This window comes from Mobula hypostoma, chromosome X1 (assembly GCF_963921235.1).
Source record: "Mobula hypostoma chromosome X1, sMobHyp1.1, whole genome shotgun sequence".
NCBI lineage: Eukaryota > Metazoa > Chordata > Chondrichthyes > Myliobatiformes > Myliobatidae > Mobula > Mobula hypostoma.
The window spans coordinates 25049785-25068280 of NC_086128.1; the positions used below are offsets into that span (position 1 = coordinate 25049785).

The 18496-nt window shown below is 43.2% G+C and overlaps 1 protein-coding gene across 5 annotated transcripts in view; it reads right to left on the reverse strand.

Moving 5' to 3' along the window:
• slc11a2 (solute carrier family 11 member 2) overlaps positions 1-18496 on the reverse strand; it is a 120403-nt gene that overhangs the window by 19012 nt on the left and 82895 nt on the right. For all 5 annotated transcript variants that reach the window (XM_063037093.1, XM_063037092.1, XM_063037094.1 and 2 more), the window contains exons 9-15: positions 16564-16719; positions 14183-14341; positions 11969-12055; positions 11348-11467; positions 9420-9569; positions 6312-6385; positions 725-878 (exon numbers count right to left, since the gene is read on the reverse strand). In XM_063037093.1, coding sequence (XP_062893163.1) covers positions 725-878; positions 6312-6385; positions 9420-9569; positions 11348-11467; positions 11969-12055; positions 14183-14341; positions 16564-16719 — 900 coding nt within the window. The remainder of the gene's footprint in view (positions 1-724; positions 879-6311; positions 6386-9419; positions 9570-11347; positions 11468-11968; positions 12056-14182; positions 14342-16563; positions 16720-18496) is intronic.

An 18496-nucleotide genomic window follows, 5' to 3' on the forward strand; every position in this document is an offset into this window, starting at 1 on the left:
TTTCCTCCAAAACAGCTTTCTTAATTAGTTCCGACTTCAAATCCATTAATTTATTCACTCAGTGGCCATCCACTTCAAGGTTCGATACTTGAGTTCCTGTCTCCTTCCTGTCAGCTTGAACCAGTCTGGCCATTCTCCTTTGACCTCTCTCATTCACAAGGCATTTTCACCCACAGAACTGACACTCACTGGATGTTTTTTGCTTTTCGTACATTCTCTGTAATCTCTAGAGACTGTTGTGTGTAAAAATCCCAGGAGATCAGCAGTTTCTGAGATACTCAAACCAACCCGTTTGGCATCAACAATCAGTCCACGGTCAAAGTCACTCAGGTCACATTTCTTCCTCATTCTGATGTTTGGTCTGAACAACTGAGCCTCTTGACCATGTTACGCATTGAGTGGCCACATGATTGGCTGATTAGACATTTGCATTAATGAGTAGGTATGCAGGTATACATAATAAAGTGGCCACTGAGTGCACTTCTCTGAAATGTAAACGCTGTTTATGCCCAGTTCACTCATCCATGTCACCTGGAGATGTTTCTTGTATTCATTTTTCACAACATTTACAAAATATCTGCAAACGTTTTGAAGTTACGCCCAATTAAATCTGGACTTTCCAGTCTGGTTCAGAGCACAAGATGACTGAGCGAGAATGGCAACTCCTTTCATTAATTATAAGATATCAGGAAGGAGATTAAGCAGAATTTCTTCCAGAACTTACCAGGTAAGCAACAAAACTCAAGTATGCAAGTGAAATGAAGGCCGCCACCAGGTAAAGTACCACGTGTCCCAGGCTCGAAACGTAAACTATTACAAAATACATATTAATGGCACAGACGATAAAAATGACTACTCCACCACCAATCTTCCATGCCCTGGGGAAAAAAAAACAATGGTAATTACCCTGAAGATATTAACAATGGAACATATCAAAATCAGACAGACAAGACAAAATCTACAGAGTTGCAGAAATAATTAATGCTAAGGATGGGAATTGGTGTTTTACTCTCTCCCCTATGTTTACTTTAAAGACAGAATCACCTATCCTAACTGCACTGGATACTGGAACCTTCCAGCTTTCACCCTGATGGGATCATAAGATTAAGGTGAGGGGCATAGAAAAGATGACTTGCCAAAGTCTTTTCCCCAGTGTAGGGGAGTCCAAAACTAGAGGGTACGTTTAAGGTGAGAGGGGAAAGATTTAAAGAGGACCCGAGGGACAAGTTTTTCCAGAGAGATGACGTTATATGGAGGTGCCAGAGGAAGTAGTGGACAAGGGTACAATTACAACATTTAAGAGACATTTGGACAGGTACTTGGGTAAGTAATGCTTAGAGGGATACGGGCTAAAGGTGGGAAAATGGGACCAGCTCAGTTGGACAACTTGGTCAGCATGGACGAGATGAACAGAAAAGCCTGTTCCTGTGCTGTATAGTTCTATCACTCTATGACTCTATACATTTCCAATCTGAGACCCAAGGCTATCAGGCCCCATGAGCCTGCACTGCCCATTATCGGTCCATTTTTTGCCTTTCACCATATACCTTGACTCCCCTAGTATTCAGAAATTTACTGATCTCAGTGTTGAATGAATCCAGTAGGCAATGCCCCTCTGAGGAAATTGCTCATTTCACCCCAAATGGTTTGACCTTATTCTGACACTGAGGTCCCTTGTTCTGCATTCTTCAGCCAGGGAAACATCCTTTTTGTCTGTGCCACCTTCAAGAAGTGTCATAGCATCACAGAGCACTACAACACAGAAACTAGTCCAAGCTGAACCGTTACTCTGCTCTAAGTCCCATTGACCCACACCTGGACCATAGCCCTCCACACCCCTCTCAGCTATGGACTTATCAAAACTTCTCTTACAAATTGAAATCAAACCCGCATTCACCACTTCTGCTGACAGCTTGTTCCACATTCTCACCGCGCTCTAAGTTCCCCCTCATGTTCTCTTAAAGAGGGGGGATGGAATCTGGCAAGTTTCAAAGGTTTCTTCAATTATTCTTCAAAACACGAGAGAACACGAGCCTAATCTTCTCGATCACTCTTTATACAACAAACCTGGAACCAGCTTCTGATGGCAACTAGATCCTAGGTATGGTCTCATCAAGGCCCTGAATAGCTGCAGTAAGCCACCTTTACGCTTGCTCTCAAATCCTCTTTTGACAGAAAGCCTCCGTACCATTTGTCCTCTGAATTGCTTGCTGCACTTGTGTGGCACCTTTCAGTGACTGGTCTAATAGCACTCCAAATCCCTCTCAAAACCAATATTCCCTACCCCTCGCCATTTCAAAATCACTCTGCTTGTCAGGTGTCCTTCTGCCATGTTCTCGCTCACTCACTCAGCTTGGCACCACACCCACCCTCTTTTTAATCTGGCTCGGCTAAACGTCAGTCCATTTTCAGCTCTTGGGCCCAGGCTCTGCAACTTTGATCTGACCCAAGGTTTCAGTCTCGGCCCAAGGCCGCTCCAGAAATGGCTGCCACGGCTGCACCTGCATTCTTAAGAGTTCAATTTGCTGAATCCTTCAAGATACCACAAAAACGCCAGGCACACAGATGGTTCAAAAGCACAACTCCCGAAAGGAAATTACAGGCTGAGGATTACAGTGATCGTAGTCCAGAAAAAATATAATTAATAGAATATTTAGTAGTTTTGTTTGCTGCCTGTAGTGTCACTGTGCCTCGCCTGCGCCATCTAGTGAGGACAGATGCACAGTGCTCAGTCAGTAACACACACTGGAGTCTTGTCCTTTTATGTCCCTTAACCAGCCTCAGCCTTTATCTAAACGTCTTAACCTTTATGTGTTTAGAATACACTTTGTATACTCTTGTGTTAGCTGCTAATCTTCTTTTGTGTTTCTTAGCCTCCGTTATTCTCTTTCTCAGATTCCCTCTGTACTTTAATCAACCTGGTCCTTCATTATACACGTAAACATGAGGAATTCTGCAGATGCTGGAAATTCAAGCAACACACATCAAAGTTGCTGGTGAAATCAGCAGGCCAGGCAGCATCTCTAGGAAGAGGTACAGGGTCCTGACGAAGGGTCTCGGCCTGAAACATCGACTGTACCTCTTCCTAGAGATGCTGCCTGGCCTGCTGCATTCACCAGCAACTTTGATGTGTGTTCCTTCACTATACAGGTAGTTCTGCTATGATGTGATATTTACACTCCTCAGGAAACTCGTATTACCAGAAGTTGCATCACAACTACAGGCAGCAGTTGCCTTCAAAGCAGTTATTTAAAAAAGATTTTCCCGATTGTGCTGTAGTCAATGCATCCTGTGTAACACAAATGGTGATCCCTAATCGATCAATTCCATTGGAACAATCTGAACAGAGAATAGAGGGTAGAACATTACAGCACAGTGCAGGCACTTTAGCCCATGATGTTGGGGAGAATGCAGGAAAGTGGGGTTGAGAGGGATAATAAATCAACCATGATGGAATGGCCAATCCTGCTCCTATGTCTTATGTTGTGCTGACCTTTAACCTATTCCAAGATCAATCTAACCCTTCCCTCCTACATAGTCCTCAATAGTTCTATCATCCATGTGCATATCTAAGAATTTCTTAAAAGCCCCTAATGTATCTGCCTCTACCATCACTTCGGGCAGGATTAGTGTTATGGAAACTACCTGCATTATGAGAGTTTCAAATGCCTTAATCTCTTTTTGCTGCCTAACTTTAACCTCTAAATCCAGCTGTCAAAGCCCTTCATTTCCCCTCGGTAAGGATGTGAACCACTTCCTTCAGTACTGTTCAATTATAATTCTCCAGGACCAGAGCCCTTTCCAGCTTGCTGAAGTTGTCCCTCCAAAGGTTATTCAACCTTTGCTAGCTAGTCTACACCCAACAGTCAGATGCTCACTCTTCCTGAGGTGATTTCCCACCAAACTGTTCCATCTGCCCCATTGTTCCCCAGTACCACATCCAACTTTCTCCCCTCACTGCTGGACAGCAAGCTCTTGCAAGTTTTTCCGGGACTCCTCTCGCTCATTTCAATCTATACAAAAATAATTCTACTTTATCACAGTTCTGTAGCCACTGCAACTTTGCGGACACATTACGAAGTTGCTCTGCTTCGTGCTGGGAGGGAACATGTGGACCCAAGCAGACAAGTAAGCCCTTGTAGTTTGTTTCAGCCTCCAGTCTCGCAATGGCTGACTGACCACCACAATCTTGTACATTCCAGGGAAAACTGACCTAATTTTGTAATCCCACTTGGCCTGAGTTATAAAGAGAGGCCGGATGGGTTGTTTTTTTTAAACTCCTGGAGTGTAGGAGGTTGAGGGGTGACCATATGTTGAATGAGTTGCCAGAGGAAGTGGTTGAGATTTAAAAGACATTAGGACATGGATAGGAAAGCTTTAGAGGGATTTTGGACAAGTGCAGACAAATAGGACTAGCTCAGGAAGGCATCTTGGTCAGTATGGACCAGTTGGCCTGAAGAACCTCTTTCTGTGCAGTATAACTATGATTACGACTTGTGTAGGTTTCATTCTGATAGTCAACATTGCCCTCAATCATAAGCCAATATTTTCCTCCAAGGTACTCGCCACACTCCAATGTGGGCTGACCAGGACTTGTTGTAGCTACAGCACATCTTCTACCCACTGCTCTCTCCAAACAGGGCCAGCATTTTATTGGCCAAATGGATTCCTTTCAGCACCTTTTCACCAGATCATGAATAACACTGAAACTTACTTTATTATCTTAATAAAATCTCCCCTTGGTCTCCTCTGTTTCAAAGAGCACAGCCCCAGTTTTGATAGCCTCTCCTCATAACCCTAACCCTGGCAACATCCTGGTGAATCCCCTCTGCACCTTCTCCGGTGCTCTCACAGCATGGTGACCAGACCTATCCCAATGAATTTGCTGTGTCCTCACCAATGTGTTATCCAGACACAGCACAGCCTCCCTGCTCCCATATTCTGTGCCTCAGTCAATGAAGATCAGGGTCCCATCCACCTCCTGAACCACCTTATCATTCTGCTCTGCACCTTGAGGACTCTGTGCTCATGAACTCCAAGATCCCGGTTTCTCTACGCTGTTAGAAGGGGTTGAGCGTTTATTTTAACAATAGGAACGTTATGGTTAAGGATGATGAGCTTAGAACATGAATCAGTACATGGAACTATGTGGGCCAAGGGGCCTATGCCTGTAATGTACTATTCTGTTCTAAGAGCTCTAACACTGAATAAGATCTTCAATTCTTACTGCCTCAAGTTTACACAACTCACTGAGCATTGGAGACACGTGGCTCCTTTCCTTTTCACCAAATTCTGAACTTTACAGCTTTTTAAGAAGCACCCAGTTTAAGATGTGTTGGGCAATCCTTAAAGATCTCAACGTGACCCATGGGTAATCACACTGAGAACGTTGCCCAGAATCGTCTAGTTTTACTGGTGAATGCTAATCTGTACATGAGCAGCATAGCGGAGCAAATAGTGGAGCTCCCTGGGGGAACCGCAGTGTTCAAACTCTACACAAACAGATCAGGATTTAACCTAGGTCTCTATAGCTGTGCCACTGTGACATCCTTTGCAAGACCCTAAAATTAGAATCAGATGTAATCCCTGAAGCAGTAGTGCATTTACCTTTTGATTCTGGCAGTTAACTATGTCACTTGTTGCATGATGTACTGACTCATAGGTTAGCAGCTTTGCAGCAGAAGATCAGAAGTGGGTTATGGCTGGAATCCACTTGAAGATATACATTCAGTGGCCACTTTATTAGGTACCTTCTGTACACCTGCTTTATTAATGTGAATATCTAATGAGCCAATCAAACTCATGCATAAAAGCATGCAGACATGGTCAAGAGGTTCAGTTGTTCAGACCAAACATCAGAATGGGGAAGAAATGTGATCTAAGTGACTGTGGAATGATTGCTGGTGCCAGACGGGGTGGTTTGAGTACCTCAGAAACTGCTGATCTCCTGGGATTTTCACACACAACAGTCTCAGAATATACAGAGATTGGTGTGACAAACAAAACATCCAGTGAGTGGCAGTTCTGCAGGCGAAAATGCCTTGTTAATGAGAGGTCAGCGTAGAATGGCCAGACTGGTTCAAGATGACAGGAAAGCAACAGTAACTCAAATAACTGACAGTGGTGGACAGAGGAGCATCTCTGAACGCACAACACGTGGAACCTTGAAGTGGATGGGCTACAGCATTAGAAGACTACACTGGGTTCCACTCCTGTACCTAATAAAGCAGCCACTGAGTGTGTATGAAATTTGGAATTCTCCATTACAAGGCACAAATGAAAAAGATGAGCATTCTGTTCAGTCTACTTACAGACCGTTGACGAAGTCCTGCATTATTGAGGTCATACTGGTAAATGTCAATATCGGGATCAACGCAAACGGCAGCTGCAGAGAGTTGAAAGATTATTTGTTCGAGCTGGGGACAGTGCCATTGTCAATAAACCAGAATTACACATATACCACTGAAGTAAACACACTGCCCTTGAACGGTGGTGTTTCTGATAATGAGTAACCTTTAACCACAGAAAGGTATATCAACCCATTGATTAACAAAAAGGTAGAGGAATTGCAGATGGAACTTAACTCTGAAAAGAATTGAGGTGATGCATTTTGGTTAAGACTAATGCAGCTGGAATAGCAAGGCCCTGGGAAATACTGAGGAACAGGGGGAAATTGGTGTACACGTCCAAGGATTCCTGAAGGCAGCAACACGGGTAGATAAGTCAGAGGGTCTGTGTCCGTGCTGACAATCAAACCCACTAACCCTTTCCTTTCATTTTCCCTACATTCCCAGAATCGCCTAGCCATCTACATACCAAGGGCAATCTCCTACCCAGAGTACCTGGAGAAAGCCACATAATCACGGGGAGAACGTATAATTCAATATAGTGCCAGAGGTCAGATCTGAACCCAGGCCCCTGTGGAGGTAAGGCAGCAGCTTTGTGACCCATAGCACTCAGGTCATTAAGGAAGCTAAAGGAATACTTGCTTTCGTTAGCCAGGACAACTTTATAAAAGACTGGTTAGATCTCAGTTACAGGAGAGGAAAGATGTGACTGCACCGGAGTGGGTGCAGAGGAGATTGTCTGGGACACAGCATTTTCCAGTGTGGAATGTTTCCCAGAACGGACTGGATGATGTGAGCAGTGGAGAAGGTCAAGGGGGACCTGACTAAGATAAACAAAATTATGAAGGGCATGGACAGAGGTGACAGTAAGAGACTCTCCTCCATAGCAGAGGTGTCTATATCTAGTTACAGCTATGTAGGACATTGGTGAAACTCCTTCTGGAAAGTTGTGTGGCGTTCTGGTCACTATCCTATACGAAGGATGTGATTAAGCTTGAGACACATGAGACTGCATATGCTGGAATCTGGAGCTAAAAGCAAAGTGCTGGAGAAACTCAGCGGCCCAAGCAGCATCTGGGGGTGGAAGGAATTTTTGATTATTTGTGTCGAGACCCTGCACCAGGGCAGAACGGAGAGGGGAGACAGCCAGCATAGAGGAGGGGGAAGTGGTGAGACAGGAGCCTCAGGTGGCTCCCGGACAGAGGAAGAGCAAAAACAATCAGCCAACCAGTGCACTCCAGTTTATGGATTTTGGGAATGACAAAGGAATGGGAAGCGTGGGATTGGAGCACTATCAGGTTGGTGGCTGTGGAAGGGAGACCTCCTCATTTAATGAGATTTGTGACAATGCTGGGGATGATAATCTGCTGTTTGTTGATGGGATTTAGTCCAGGGATTGGTAAGAGGAGGTGTCTGCAAACTGTCATCTGGTCTCTACAAGCTCGAGATCAGCCTGCCAGACTACAACGGCTCCGTCTCTGTCTGCAGGTTTGATGACTGGGTTGGGATTGGCGAGGAGAGAGCTGCATGTTCAGAGGGTGTGAGGGTTGAATGGGTGAGAGAAGTGGAGACCATAAAATGATAAGACAGAAGAGCAGAATTAGCCTATTCTGCCCATCGAATCTGCTCCACCATTTGATCATGGCTAATTTATTATCCCTCTCAACCCCATTCTCTTGCCATCTCCTTGGAACTTGATTAATCAAGAACGTGTCAACCTCCACTTTAAGTGTACCCAACGACTTGGCCTCTGCAGCCATTTGTGGCAATAAATTCCACAGATTCACAACCCTCAGCCTAAAGAAATTCCTCCTCGTCTCTCTTCTAAAGGGATGTCCTTCTATACTGAGGCTGTCCCCTCTGGTTTTAGACTCCCTCACTACAGGAAACATCCTCTCCAAGTCTACTCTATCTAGGCCTATCAATATTCAGAAGGTTTTAATGAGATCCTCCCTCATTCCAGTGAGTACAGGCCCAGAGCCATCAAACACCTTCATATGTTAACCTTTTCATTTCCAGGATCATTATTGTGAACCTCCTCTGGACCCTCTCCAATGATAGCACATAGTTTCTTAGATATGGGGCCTAAAGTTGCTCACAATACTCCAAGTGTGCTCTGACCAATGCCTTATAAGGCCCAGCATCACATCCTTGCTCCTCTATTCTAGTCCTCTCAAATTGAATGCTAACATTGTATTTGTCTTTCTTACCATTGACTCACCCTCCAAGTTAACCTTTAGAGAATCCTGTACTAGGACTCCCAAGTCCCTTTGCACTTCTGATTTCTGAATTTGCTTCCTGTTTAGAAAATAGTCTACACCTTATTCCTTCTAATCTACCAAAGTGCGTGACCTTATACTTCCCCAGAATGTATTCCATCTGCCACGTCTTTGCCCACTCTCCAAACCTGTGCAAATCCTTCTGCAAATTCTCCGCTTTCTCAATGCTACCTACCCTTCCACCTATCTTTGTATCACCCACAAACTCGCCACAACATAAAAAGATTCGGTTCCAGCACCAACCCCTGTTGAACACCACTAATCACCAGCAGCCAAACAGAAAAGGCCCCCTTTATTCCCACTCTTTGCCATCTGCCATTCAGCTAATCTTCTTGTCCATGCTAGTAGCTTTCCTGTAATACCATGTACTCTTATCCTGTTTAGCAGTCTCATGTGCGGCATCTTGTCAAAGGGCTTCTGAAAATCCAAGTAAACAACATCCACTGACTCTCCTTTGTCTAGCCTGCCTGTTATTTCTTCAAAGAATTCCAACAGATTTGTCAGGCAAGATTTTCCCTTCAGGAAACCATGCTGACTACGGCCTACTTTATCATGTGCCTCCAAGTACCCCGAACCCTCATCTTTAAAAATGAACGCTAACATCTTGCCAACCACTGAAGCTAGACTAATTGGCCTATAATTTCTTGTTTTTTTGCTTCCTACCTTAAAGAGTGGAGTGATGTTATCAATTTTCCAGTCCTCTGGAACCATTCCAGGATCTATTGATTTCTGAATTTTTTACATTATAAAGGCATGTTATTATTACTTTCTTTTTGAAAGTAAATCACCTCACCTGCATACTCTGAAGAACATTGAGGAAATCATTCATTCCAGTCAGACTTTCAACGTCCCGGAACAAAGCCACCAGTAGTGTTGGGATTATAGCAATAGATCGAGTGAAGAGAACACGAGCAAAGCGAGACCATGTCAAGTTCAGGAAGCCCTGTGAGGAAAAGTACATAGCTTGAGTACTTGCTCAGTGATTGAGTATTTTCTGTACATTGAACTGAAAATACTTTTGAGGCAGATAAAGTACATCAGAGCTACAGAGTAAATGCTTTTTACCATCACCATAGAAAAAGTACAGTAAAGTCTGGTTCCATGGTTTGCAAACATAATTCTGACAAAAACATTTCTTGAAAGATCCCCAGCACCTTTTCACAAATTAAACCCTATTGTGGTGGCTAGTGCTATCATGTTTGCTGTTATGTGCTGGGGCAGCAGGCTGAGGGTAGCAGACACCAACAGAATCAACAAACTCATTCGTAAGGCCACTGATGTTGTGGGGATGGAACTGAACTCTCTGACGGCGGTGTCTGAAAAGAGGATGCTGTCTAAGTTGCATGCCATCTTGGTCAATGTCTCCCATCCACTACATAATGTACTGGGTGGGCACAGGAGTACATTCAGCCGGAGACTCATTCCTCCGAGATGCAGCACAGAGCGTCATAGGAAGTCATTCCTGCCTGTGGCCATCAAACTTTACAACTCCTCCCTTGGAGGGTCAGACACCCTGAGCCAATAGGCTGGTCCTGGATTTATTTCATAATTTACTGGCATAATTTACATATTACTATTTAACTATTTATGGTTTTATTACTATTATTTATGGTGCAACTGTAACAAAAACCAATTTCCCCCGGGATCAATAAAGCATGACTATGACTACTATGACTATGACTAAGTGTGCAGCCATTGATAACGTGGAGAAAGATCAGCCAGTGCATAGTCTGAGAAGGTATCCAAAGTCTGAAAAGCTTGCAAAACCAAACCTGAAAATTCCACATTTAGCTGTACAAGATAAACAACTTGGACATTCACTGGTGAAGCAGCAGGTGTGGATATAGACCACATAATATTGTGTAAAAAGACAACATTATACAAACATTTCCCATAAAAATTGCATCAAATATCCTCAGATATACATGCAGATATTTTGTTTCAATCATGAACGCTAACATCTTGCCAACCACTGAAGTTAGACTAATTGGCCTATAATTTCTCGTCATTTTGCTTCCTACCTTAAAGAGGGAACCTTTAATGAACTTGTAAAACAAAATAATACTTTGTTATGCATTAGAGCAAAAAAACAAGGTTGAGGAACAGAGAGAAGGCAAGGAGACAACATACATACAGACACACCCCCCATACACATGAACACACACACCACACTCCGCACACACAGACCACACATGCACACACAAAACAGACACCAAGACAAACACACACACACACACACCACTCCCCACACACATCACTCACCCTACACACACGTGTAGAAGCTGTGCTCTATTGGACTCTCCAATAAATAAATTACTGTCTCTTAAGTTAAGTTTTACAGATTTTGCACTATGAAAACTCTTGAGCTGCAATATAGTTTCTTTTCAATTTTTTTTCATTTCTACTTTCCCCTCTGCTATTGATTACTTGCATAGATTACTGCAAGTGTACTCCGTGTTATTTAGTTTTAAGAAGTCTCAGTGTTTCATATCCAGTTACTTTGATGCACCTTGTCCATCTTTGTGTTATCAACTCATCACATACAACCACAGCACATTTTTTAATCCAATACACATCCCCACCTCCCTACCAGATACACACAGAGGACTAGCTTGGTGCTTAATTTTGCTGGCTCACTGAATACTCCCAGAACATACACACAGGTCTGTGCAAAAACAAGAAATGTCTCAGAATGAAAACAAATTCTGAACTATAAATTACCTCCATGACAAACTGTCCAGAGTATGTTCCAGTCATGGTTGAACTCTGACCTGCAGCCAGTATGCCAATGGCCCAGATGTATAGAGCAGCAGCACCAAAATAGCAACCCAACACCACACCCTGTGATCAAAAGAAAAGGATAATTAACTGATTTAAGTACAGCCAGGTTCTCACTCATCATATTTTAACTGCTTGGCATGATCATACTTTAATTCTACACCTCCAGCCACAATTATTTAAAAGATGCTGGGAGAGATTTCCAAACATTAGGACCATTCAATCCACAAAAGTCCTTGTGAAATTGAAGGACACACAAAGAGATCATGATACACAACCTGAGGACTGGATGAACATGGACATCCTGTGCCCAGGGATTCCGATCAAAATACACATTTTGTTCTGTATTAACATGCAAGGAAGTTTGATTTTCACCCTGGTGACTTCAATTAAATACCCAACACGCTCAAGGTAAAATGCATCATTTTTTTTAAAGGCAAGAGTATAATTTGAAAGAATAATTGCTGTTGACTTTCAGTTTACAAATAGCACTTTCCCCATCCGGTGCTAAGGAATGATTCAATGGGAGCATGCTGTATCTCACTTCTGAGCGACTCCACTTACCCCTTTATAGATGTCAACATCTAAAGTCTTGTTGTTCAAAGGGAAGAGACTGGAATGTGGACTGCTGTTGTTGAAACAAACTTCATGCTTCAAGAAAAAAGAAACAGAAAAATTAAGTCAGTGACAGATACAAGGCATAGCCTATGATATCTATCATTCACCTTTTAAGCCTCCTGAATATATTCAACTAAGGGCAGACACAAGTCAATAACACAGCAAAATTCTACTTATCTCCTAACTATATCCCCTCTGTTGGCATGCTGCTGGAAGCCCTTTTGTCTGAATAGTCACTGACTAAGGTCCCCATCACTGAGCACATTTACAAGGAGTGTTCCCACAGCGGCAGGCTCAGGAACAGTTATTACTCTACAACCATCAAGCTCCTGAACCAGTGTGGATAACTTCACTCACCTCAACACTAACTAATTCCACATCCTACAGACTCACTTTCAAGGACTCTACAACTCATTTTGTCAGTATTATTTATTTTCTTTTTTATTATTTGCATGATGTCTTTTTTTAACACGTTGGTTAATCTTTGTTTATGTATAATTTTTTTCATAAATTATATTAAACCATAAGACACAGGAGCAGAATTAAGCCATTCAGCCCATCCAGATCCCACTCAACCCCATACACCTGTCTTCTCGTCATATCCTTTGATGCCCTGACTGATCAGGGAACTATCAACTTCCACTTTAAATATAAACAACCAATTTGGCCTCCGCCGCAGTCTGCGGCAAAGCATTCCGCAGATTTACTACTCTTTGGCAAAAAAAAAAGATTCCTCCTTATCTCTGTTCTAAATGGTCACCCCTCAGTTTTGAGGCTGTGCCCTCTAGTTCTGGATACCCCCACCAGAGGAAACATCCTCTCCACATCCACTTTATCTAGTCCTTCGACATTCGGTAGGTTTCAATTGCATTTCTTTATTTTCCTGGAACTGCCGACAAGGAAATGAAGCTCAATGTAGTGTATGGGGACTTTGATAATAAACTTACTTTGAATTTGGCTTCTGTCACAAGGAGATAGAGGGTGTTCCATAGGGGTTTGTGTTGGGACCGCTTCTTTTTACATTATACGTCAATCATTAGGATGATGAAATTGATGGCTTTGTGGCCAAGTTTGTGGATGATATGAAGGTAGGTGGAGGGGCAGGTAGTGTTGAGGAAGCAGGGAGTCTACAGAAGGGCTTAGACAGATTAGGAGAGTGGGCAAAGAAGTGGCAGATGGAACACAGTGCCGGGAAGTGTATGGTCACGCACTTTGGTAGAAGGAATAAAAGTATCGACTATTTTCTAAATGGGGAGAAAATTCAAATTCCGAGGTGCAAAGGGACTTGGGAGTCCTTGTGCAGGATTCCCTAAAGGTTAACTTGCAGGTTGAGTTGGTGGTGAGGAAGGCAAATGAAATGTTAGCATTCACTTGGAGAGGACTAGAATATAAAAAAAAGAATGTGATGCTGAGGCTTTATAAGGCATTGGTTTGTTGGTAAAATGACAAAAAAGCAGGCAAATGAATTTTTGGGGGGGGGGGGGGGTAGGACCATTTCTTTTTGGAACTGAATAGTGTTGACCCCACACAGCATCTGCAAGCTATGCACAGTGCATACAAAAATGTCAATATCACTTTCAAAACGTTAGTGAGGGAGAATAGCGATGTCAGTGTTAAAGTAACCTGAACTCTGCCTCTCTGTTCCACAGGTTCCTCAGACTGGCTGTGGCAGGGAGCAGTGCAGAGACCAAAAAGTAACCAGAGGTTATGTCACGCGCAATTTTGAACATCTCGTGATAGGACAGGAATAGGAATGAGTGGAATATAAAGTTATCTGGGGAGTCAGAAGAGTGAGCTTGGACCATGTGTAATATCAAAGGATGTAGGGCACAAGGGGAAACAGTGGAATTAAATTTTCTAGGGAATGAGATGAAAGGTGAAAGGAAATAAGAGGGTAGGCAGAGAAAGCAGAGTGTCTGGGTAGGATAATAAAGGGTCTGGAGAATGGGATTAGAAAGTATGGAGGGTAATGAGAATACATGGGGTGGTTAAGGGAAATAGCCTTACTGTGAAATTAAAAGTTGTGGTTAGACACTGGGAGAGGGGAAATCAGACAGTGCGGCTCCTGGAGGAAACTATTGGCACAGCTTAAGTGGCAGGCACTACTTCTGAGCTGAATGGTATGTTGGAGCTGGGATTTGTGCTCACTCCCACACTTACCACCTGTGCGTTGGTCTGATTATAAAAAGCTTCTGCAAACACCGAGACCACAAAGACATTAATAAGGAAAGACACAAACAAAGCCAGACAGGCTTCGATGAAGAAGTAACGATTCGCCTCCCTCACTTCCTTCTTATTGGCTCGATTCACGTCCCTGGACTGAAGGAGAGAGAGAAAAAGAGAGTGCTAGAGATTATTAGTTCCAGCATTTCAGAGAGCAACTGAATGAAATACATTTCAAACAATGAAAGACATTTTAAATAATCTCAGTGTGCTTCTGAGGTATAAGCTGAGGAAGATACCATGACAGGTAGATATCCTCACCATCTGGGCCATTCCATCTTCTTGCAGCTCCCGCTGGGCAGGAGATATGGAAGCTTGATGTCCCACACCACCAGGTTCAGGGACAGCTACTTCCCTTAAGCCATTTGAGACTTGAATCTCAATCACTACCTCGGTATGGCAACACTCAGAGCACTTTCAACACTTTGCAATAAAATAGATTGTTCAAATTGTGTTCTTTATTGCGTAATTTATATTTAACTTGTGTTTTACTTGTTAATGTTGTGTATCTGATGCTGTGTGTCTGTGACGCTGCTGCAAGTATGTTTTTCATTGCACCTATGCATATGTTAGCAACATGCAAGAATCTTGAGGAATTCAGCTGTTCAGACAGCATCTATAGAGGGAAATGAACAATTAATGTTTAGGGTGATGGGGACTAGTGGGATAAGGGGAAAAAAGGACCAGAGGGAAGTATGGCAACATATAAAGGAGCCGAACGACACACACAAAATGCTGGAGGAACTCAGCAGGCCAGGCAGCCTCTATGGAAAAAAAGTACAGTCGACATTTCGGGCCGAGACCCTTCAGCAGGACTGGAGAGAAAAAGGTGAGGAGTAGGTTTACAAGGTGGTGGGAGGGAAGAGAGAAACACAAGGTGATAGGTGAAACCAGGAGGGGGAAGGATGAAGTAAAGAGCTGGGAAGTTGATTGGGGAAAGAGGTACAGGGATGGAGAACTGATGGGAGAGGACAGAAGGCCATGGAAAAAAGAAAAGGGGGCAGGAGCACCAGAAGGAAGCAATGGGCAGACAAGGAGATGAGGTGAGAGACTGGTGAAGGGGGCATTACCAGAATGCTGTTCATGCCATCAGGTTGGAGGCTACCCAGACAGAATATAAGGTACTGTTCCTCCAACCTGAGTGTGGCCTCATCGCGACAGTAGAGGAGGCCACGGACTGACATGTCGGAATGGGAAGTGAAATTAAAATGGATGGCCCCTGGGAGATCCCAATTCTTCTGGGATGATTTTCCCAATCTATCTGTATGTCTACCCGAAATGTTGACTGTTAACTTCGCTCCATAGATGCCGCCTGACCTGCTGAGATGCACCAGCTCCTTTGTTTCCAGCCTTTCATTCCTGGGATCATTCTTGTGAACCTCCTTTGGACCCTCTCCAATGCCAGAATATCTTTTTTAGATATGGGGCTCAAAACTGCTCTGCAGACTTCCAGCATCTGCATTTGCGGCGTGCGTGCGTGTATACATACAATTACTTGTGCATATGACAATCAACTTGAGTTTGACGCTTTTACCGGTGAACGGTTGGATCTTACTTTACGCTCTCCTGTCTGCACCTCCAGCAGGTGCCAAAAGACATTAAGGGCAACTGTTGGTTCATTTCTCATGTTGGCAATTCTTTCAGACTCACTTTCAAGGACTCTACAACTCATGTTCTCAGTTTTATTTATTTATTTTTTATTTGCACGATTTGTCTTCTTTTGCACATTGGCTGTTTATGTTTTTCATAAATTCTATTGTATTACCTTCCTGTGAATGCCTGCAGGAAAATGAATCTCAAGGTAGTATATGGTGACATACAAGTATTTTGATAATAAATTTCCTTTGACTTTGCACTGGTAACTTTTGTGAGGCAAATCAAGATACCTTAAATTTATTTTGATTATAAAAATCTCCAATACACCAGAGATTAGTCTCAGAGGATGGCCACAACAAGATGGACCCAAAGGCCTCTGATTTATGAGCAAGTTCAAATGAATTTTGCTTTGGCACTAAGATCCAAACTGCAAGTACACCAAATCATGTAAACAGCCCTTTGCTGTGTCAGCTGAAGCATTTTTGTCACTTCATTATCTCAACATATGACCTCATGAGGGTGAATGTACTGAATAGTACCAAGACAGGCCAGGCCAAAAAGAAATACAGGCCAGACCACACTTTCCCCAGCACTGCTGACAAATTAGTAATGTAAGAAATGCTGGTCAGGAACTTGCCACCATGCAACTCTGCTTCAGACAGCCTAAAATGTGAAATAAACCACTGAACAGTTTGAGGCCCGTGAACACACACAATACTCACTTTGACTAAGGCAGAGTGTAGGTAGATATTGTGTGGCATGATTACGGCTCCAATGATTCCAACTGCCTGTTCCAACTGGCGGGTTCCACAGCCTTGGCAGTAGGGAATAAACATCCCCTTTAGCAATTGTCCCTGGTCAGGCTTTACAGTTACATACTGTGGACAGTCAAAACAGTCAAATGGTTAGGTACCAAACAACTTCTGTACTGTAATAGATGCACTGCTTGATAGTACACCCTTTCAAACACAGCCTGACCAGTTCTGAGAAGCCACATGGTTACACACTATATAAAGATCATGGCTTTGATCATGGCTTCTAACTTCCATATTGGTCAATGTTCTAGACTTCTGCATTGCACCAGATTATTTTCACTTGATGGATATGCAATGACTGTGATAAGGTGATACACAATCAGTGGCCACTTTATTAGGCACACCTGCTCGTTAATGCAAATATCTAATCAGCCAATCATGTGGCAGCAACTCAGTGTATAAAAGCATGCGGACATGGTCAAGAGGTTCAGTTGTTGTTAACACCAAACATCAGAATGGGGAAGAAAAGTGATCCAAGTGACTTTGACTGTGGAACAATTGTTGGGTGTCAGACGGGTAGTTTCAGTATCTCAGAAGCTGCTGATCTCCTGGGACTTTCACACACAACAGTCTCTAGAGTTTATAGAGAATGCTGCAAAAAACAAGAAACATCCTGTGAGCAAGAGTTCTGTGCACAAAAACACCTCATTAATGTGAGAGGTGAGAGGAGAATGGCCAGACTAGTTCAGCTGACGGGAAAGTGACAGTAACTCAATAACCACACATTACAACGGTGGTGTGCAGAAGAGCATCTATGAACGCACAACATGTAGAACCTTGAAATGGATAAGCTACAGCAGCAGATCATGAACATATACATGGGACGCATCTAATAAAGTGACCACAGAGTGTATTACAAAATGAGTAATTCAATCAAAAGAATCCAGAGGCACGGGATTTGTGCATTAAAATGGTGCTAAGGTTAAAGATCAGCTCCGATCTTGATAACTGACGGAGCAGAATGATCTGTCCTTGTTTTAATTTCTTATGGACAAAGTCTGTGTGTTCATGAGTATAAAGATAAGAGAGTGAGCGCCTTGACGGTCATAAGATGATTTAAAGGTGTTCTCCATTTATCATAGTTCCTCTGGTGGCTGAATTCTGGGGAGGGAAATTTGGAACACTCTGTTTTTCACCCATTTTCTATCCCCATATTCTTCCAGTCCCGAACAAATCTCTTGGCTGGGAATCAACCAAACCTTTTCAAAAACTACGACAGATTTGCCAACTGAATGTCTTTTGGATTGACTCCAATACCAGTGTATCCTTTATTAAATGGGGGGTCCACAACTGTACGTGGTGCGTGTAGCCTTAATAAGCATCTGTCCAGGTGTACCTAATAAAGTGGCCACCGAGCGTACGCTCCGTGATCGAGCCTTCGCAGTCCTCTTGGATAGTGACCTCCAAAGACTCACCATCCTTTGGTGAAGAAACGTCCCCTCATCTCTACCCTGAAAAGCTAACGGCTCGTTCTATACACCCAAGCCAGGGGAAAAGTAAACTTTGCATCTAAGTTGAGAATACTGAGGAAAATAATCTTCAGCTACAAGACAATATTGATCAGTTGGTAAAATGAGCAGGGAAATGGCAGATGGAATTTAAACCGGACAAGTGTGAAGTGTTGCATTTTGGGAGAGGAAATGTAAAGGGAAAGTACACTCATAATGGTAGGATCCTTAACAGTGCTGATGTACGGAGGGATCTTAGGCTCCAAGTCCGCTGCTCCCTAGAAGTGGCAATGCAAGTAGCTAGGGTAGTAAGGAAGGGGTACAGCACGCTTGCCTTTATTAGTTGAGGCACTGAGTTCAAGAGTCAGGAAATTAACTTGTGTTGTTTTCTC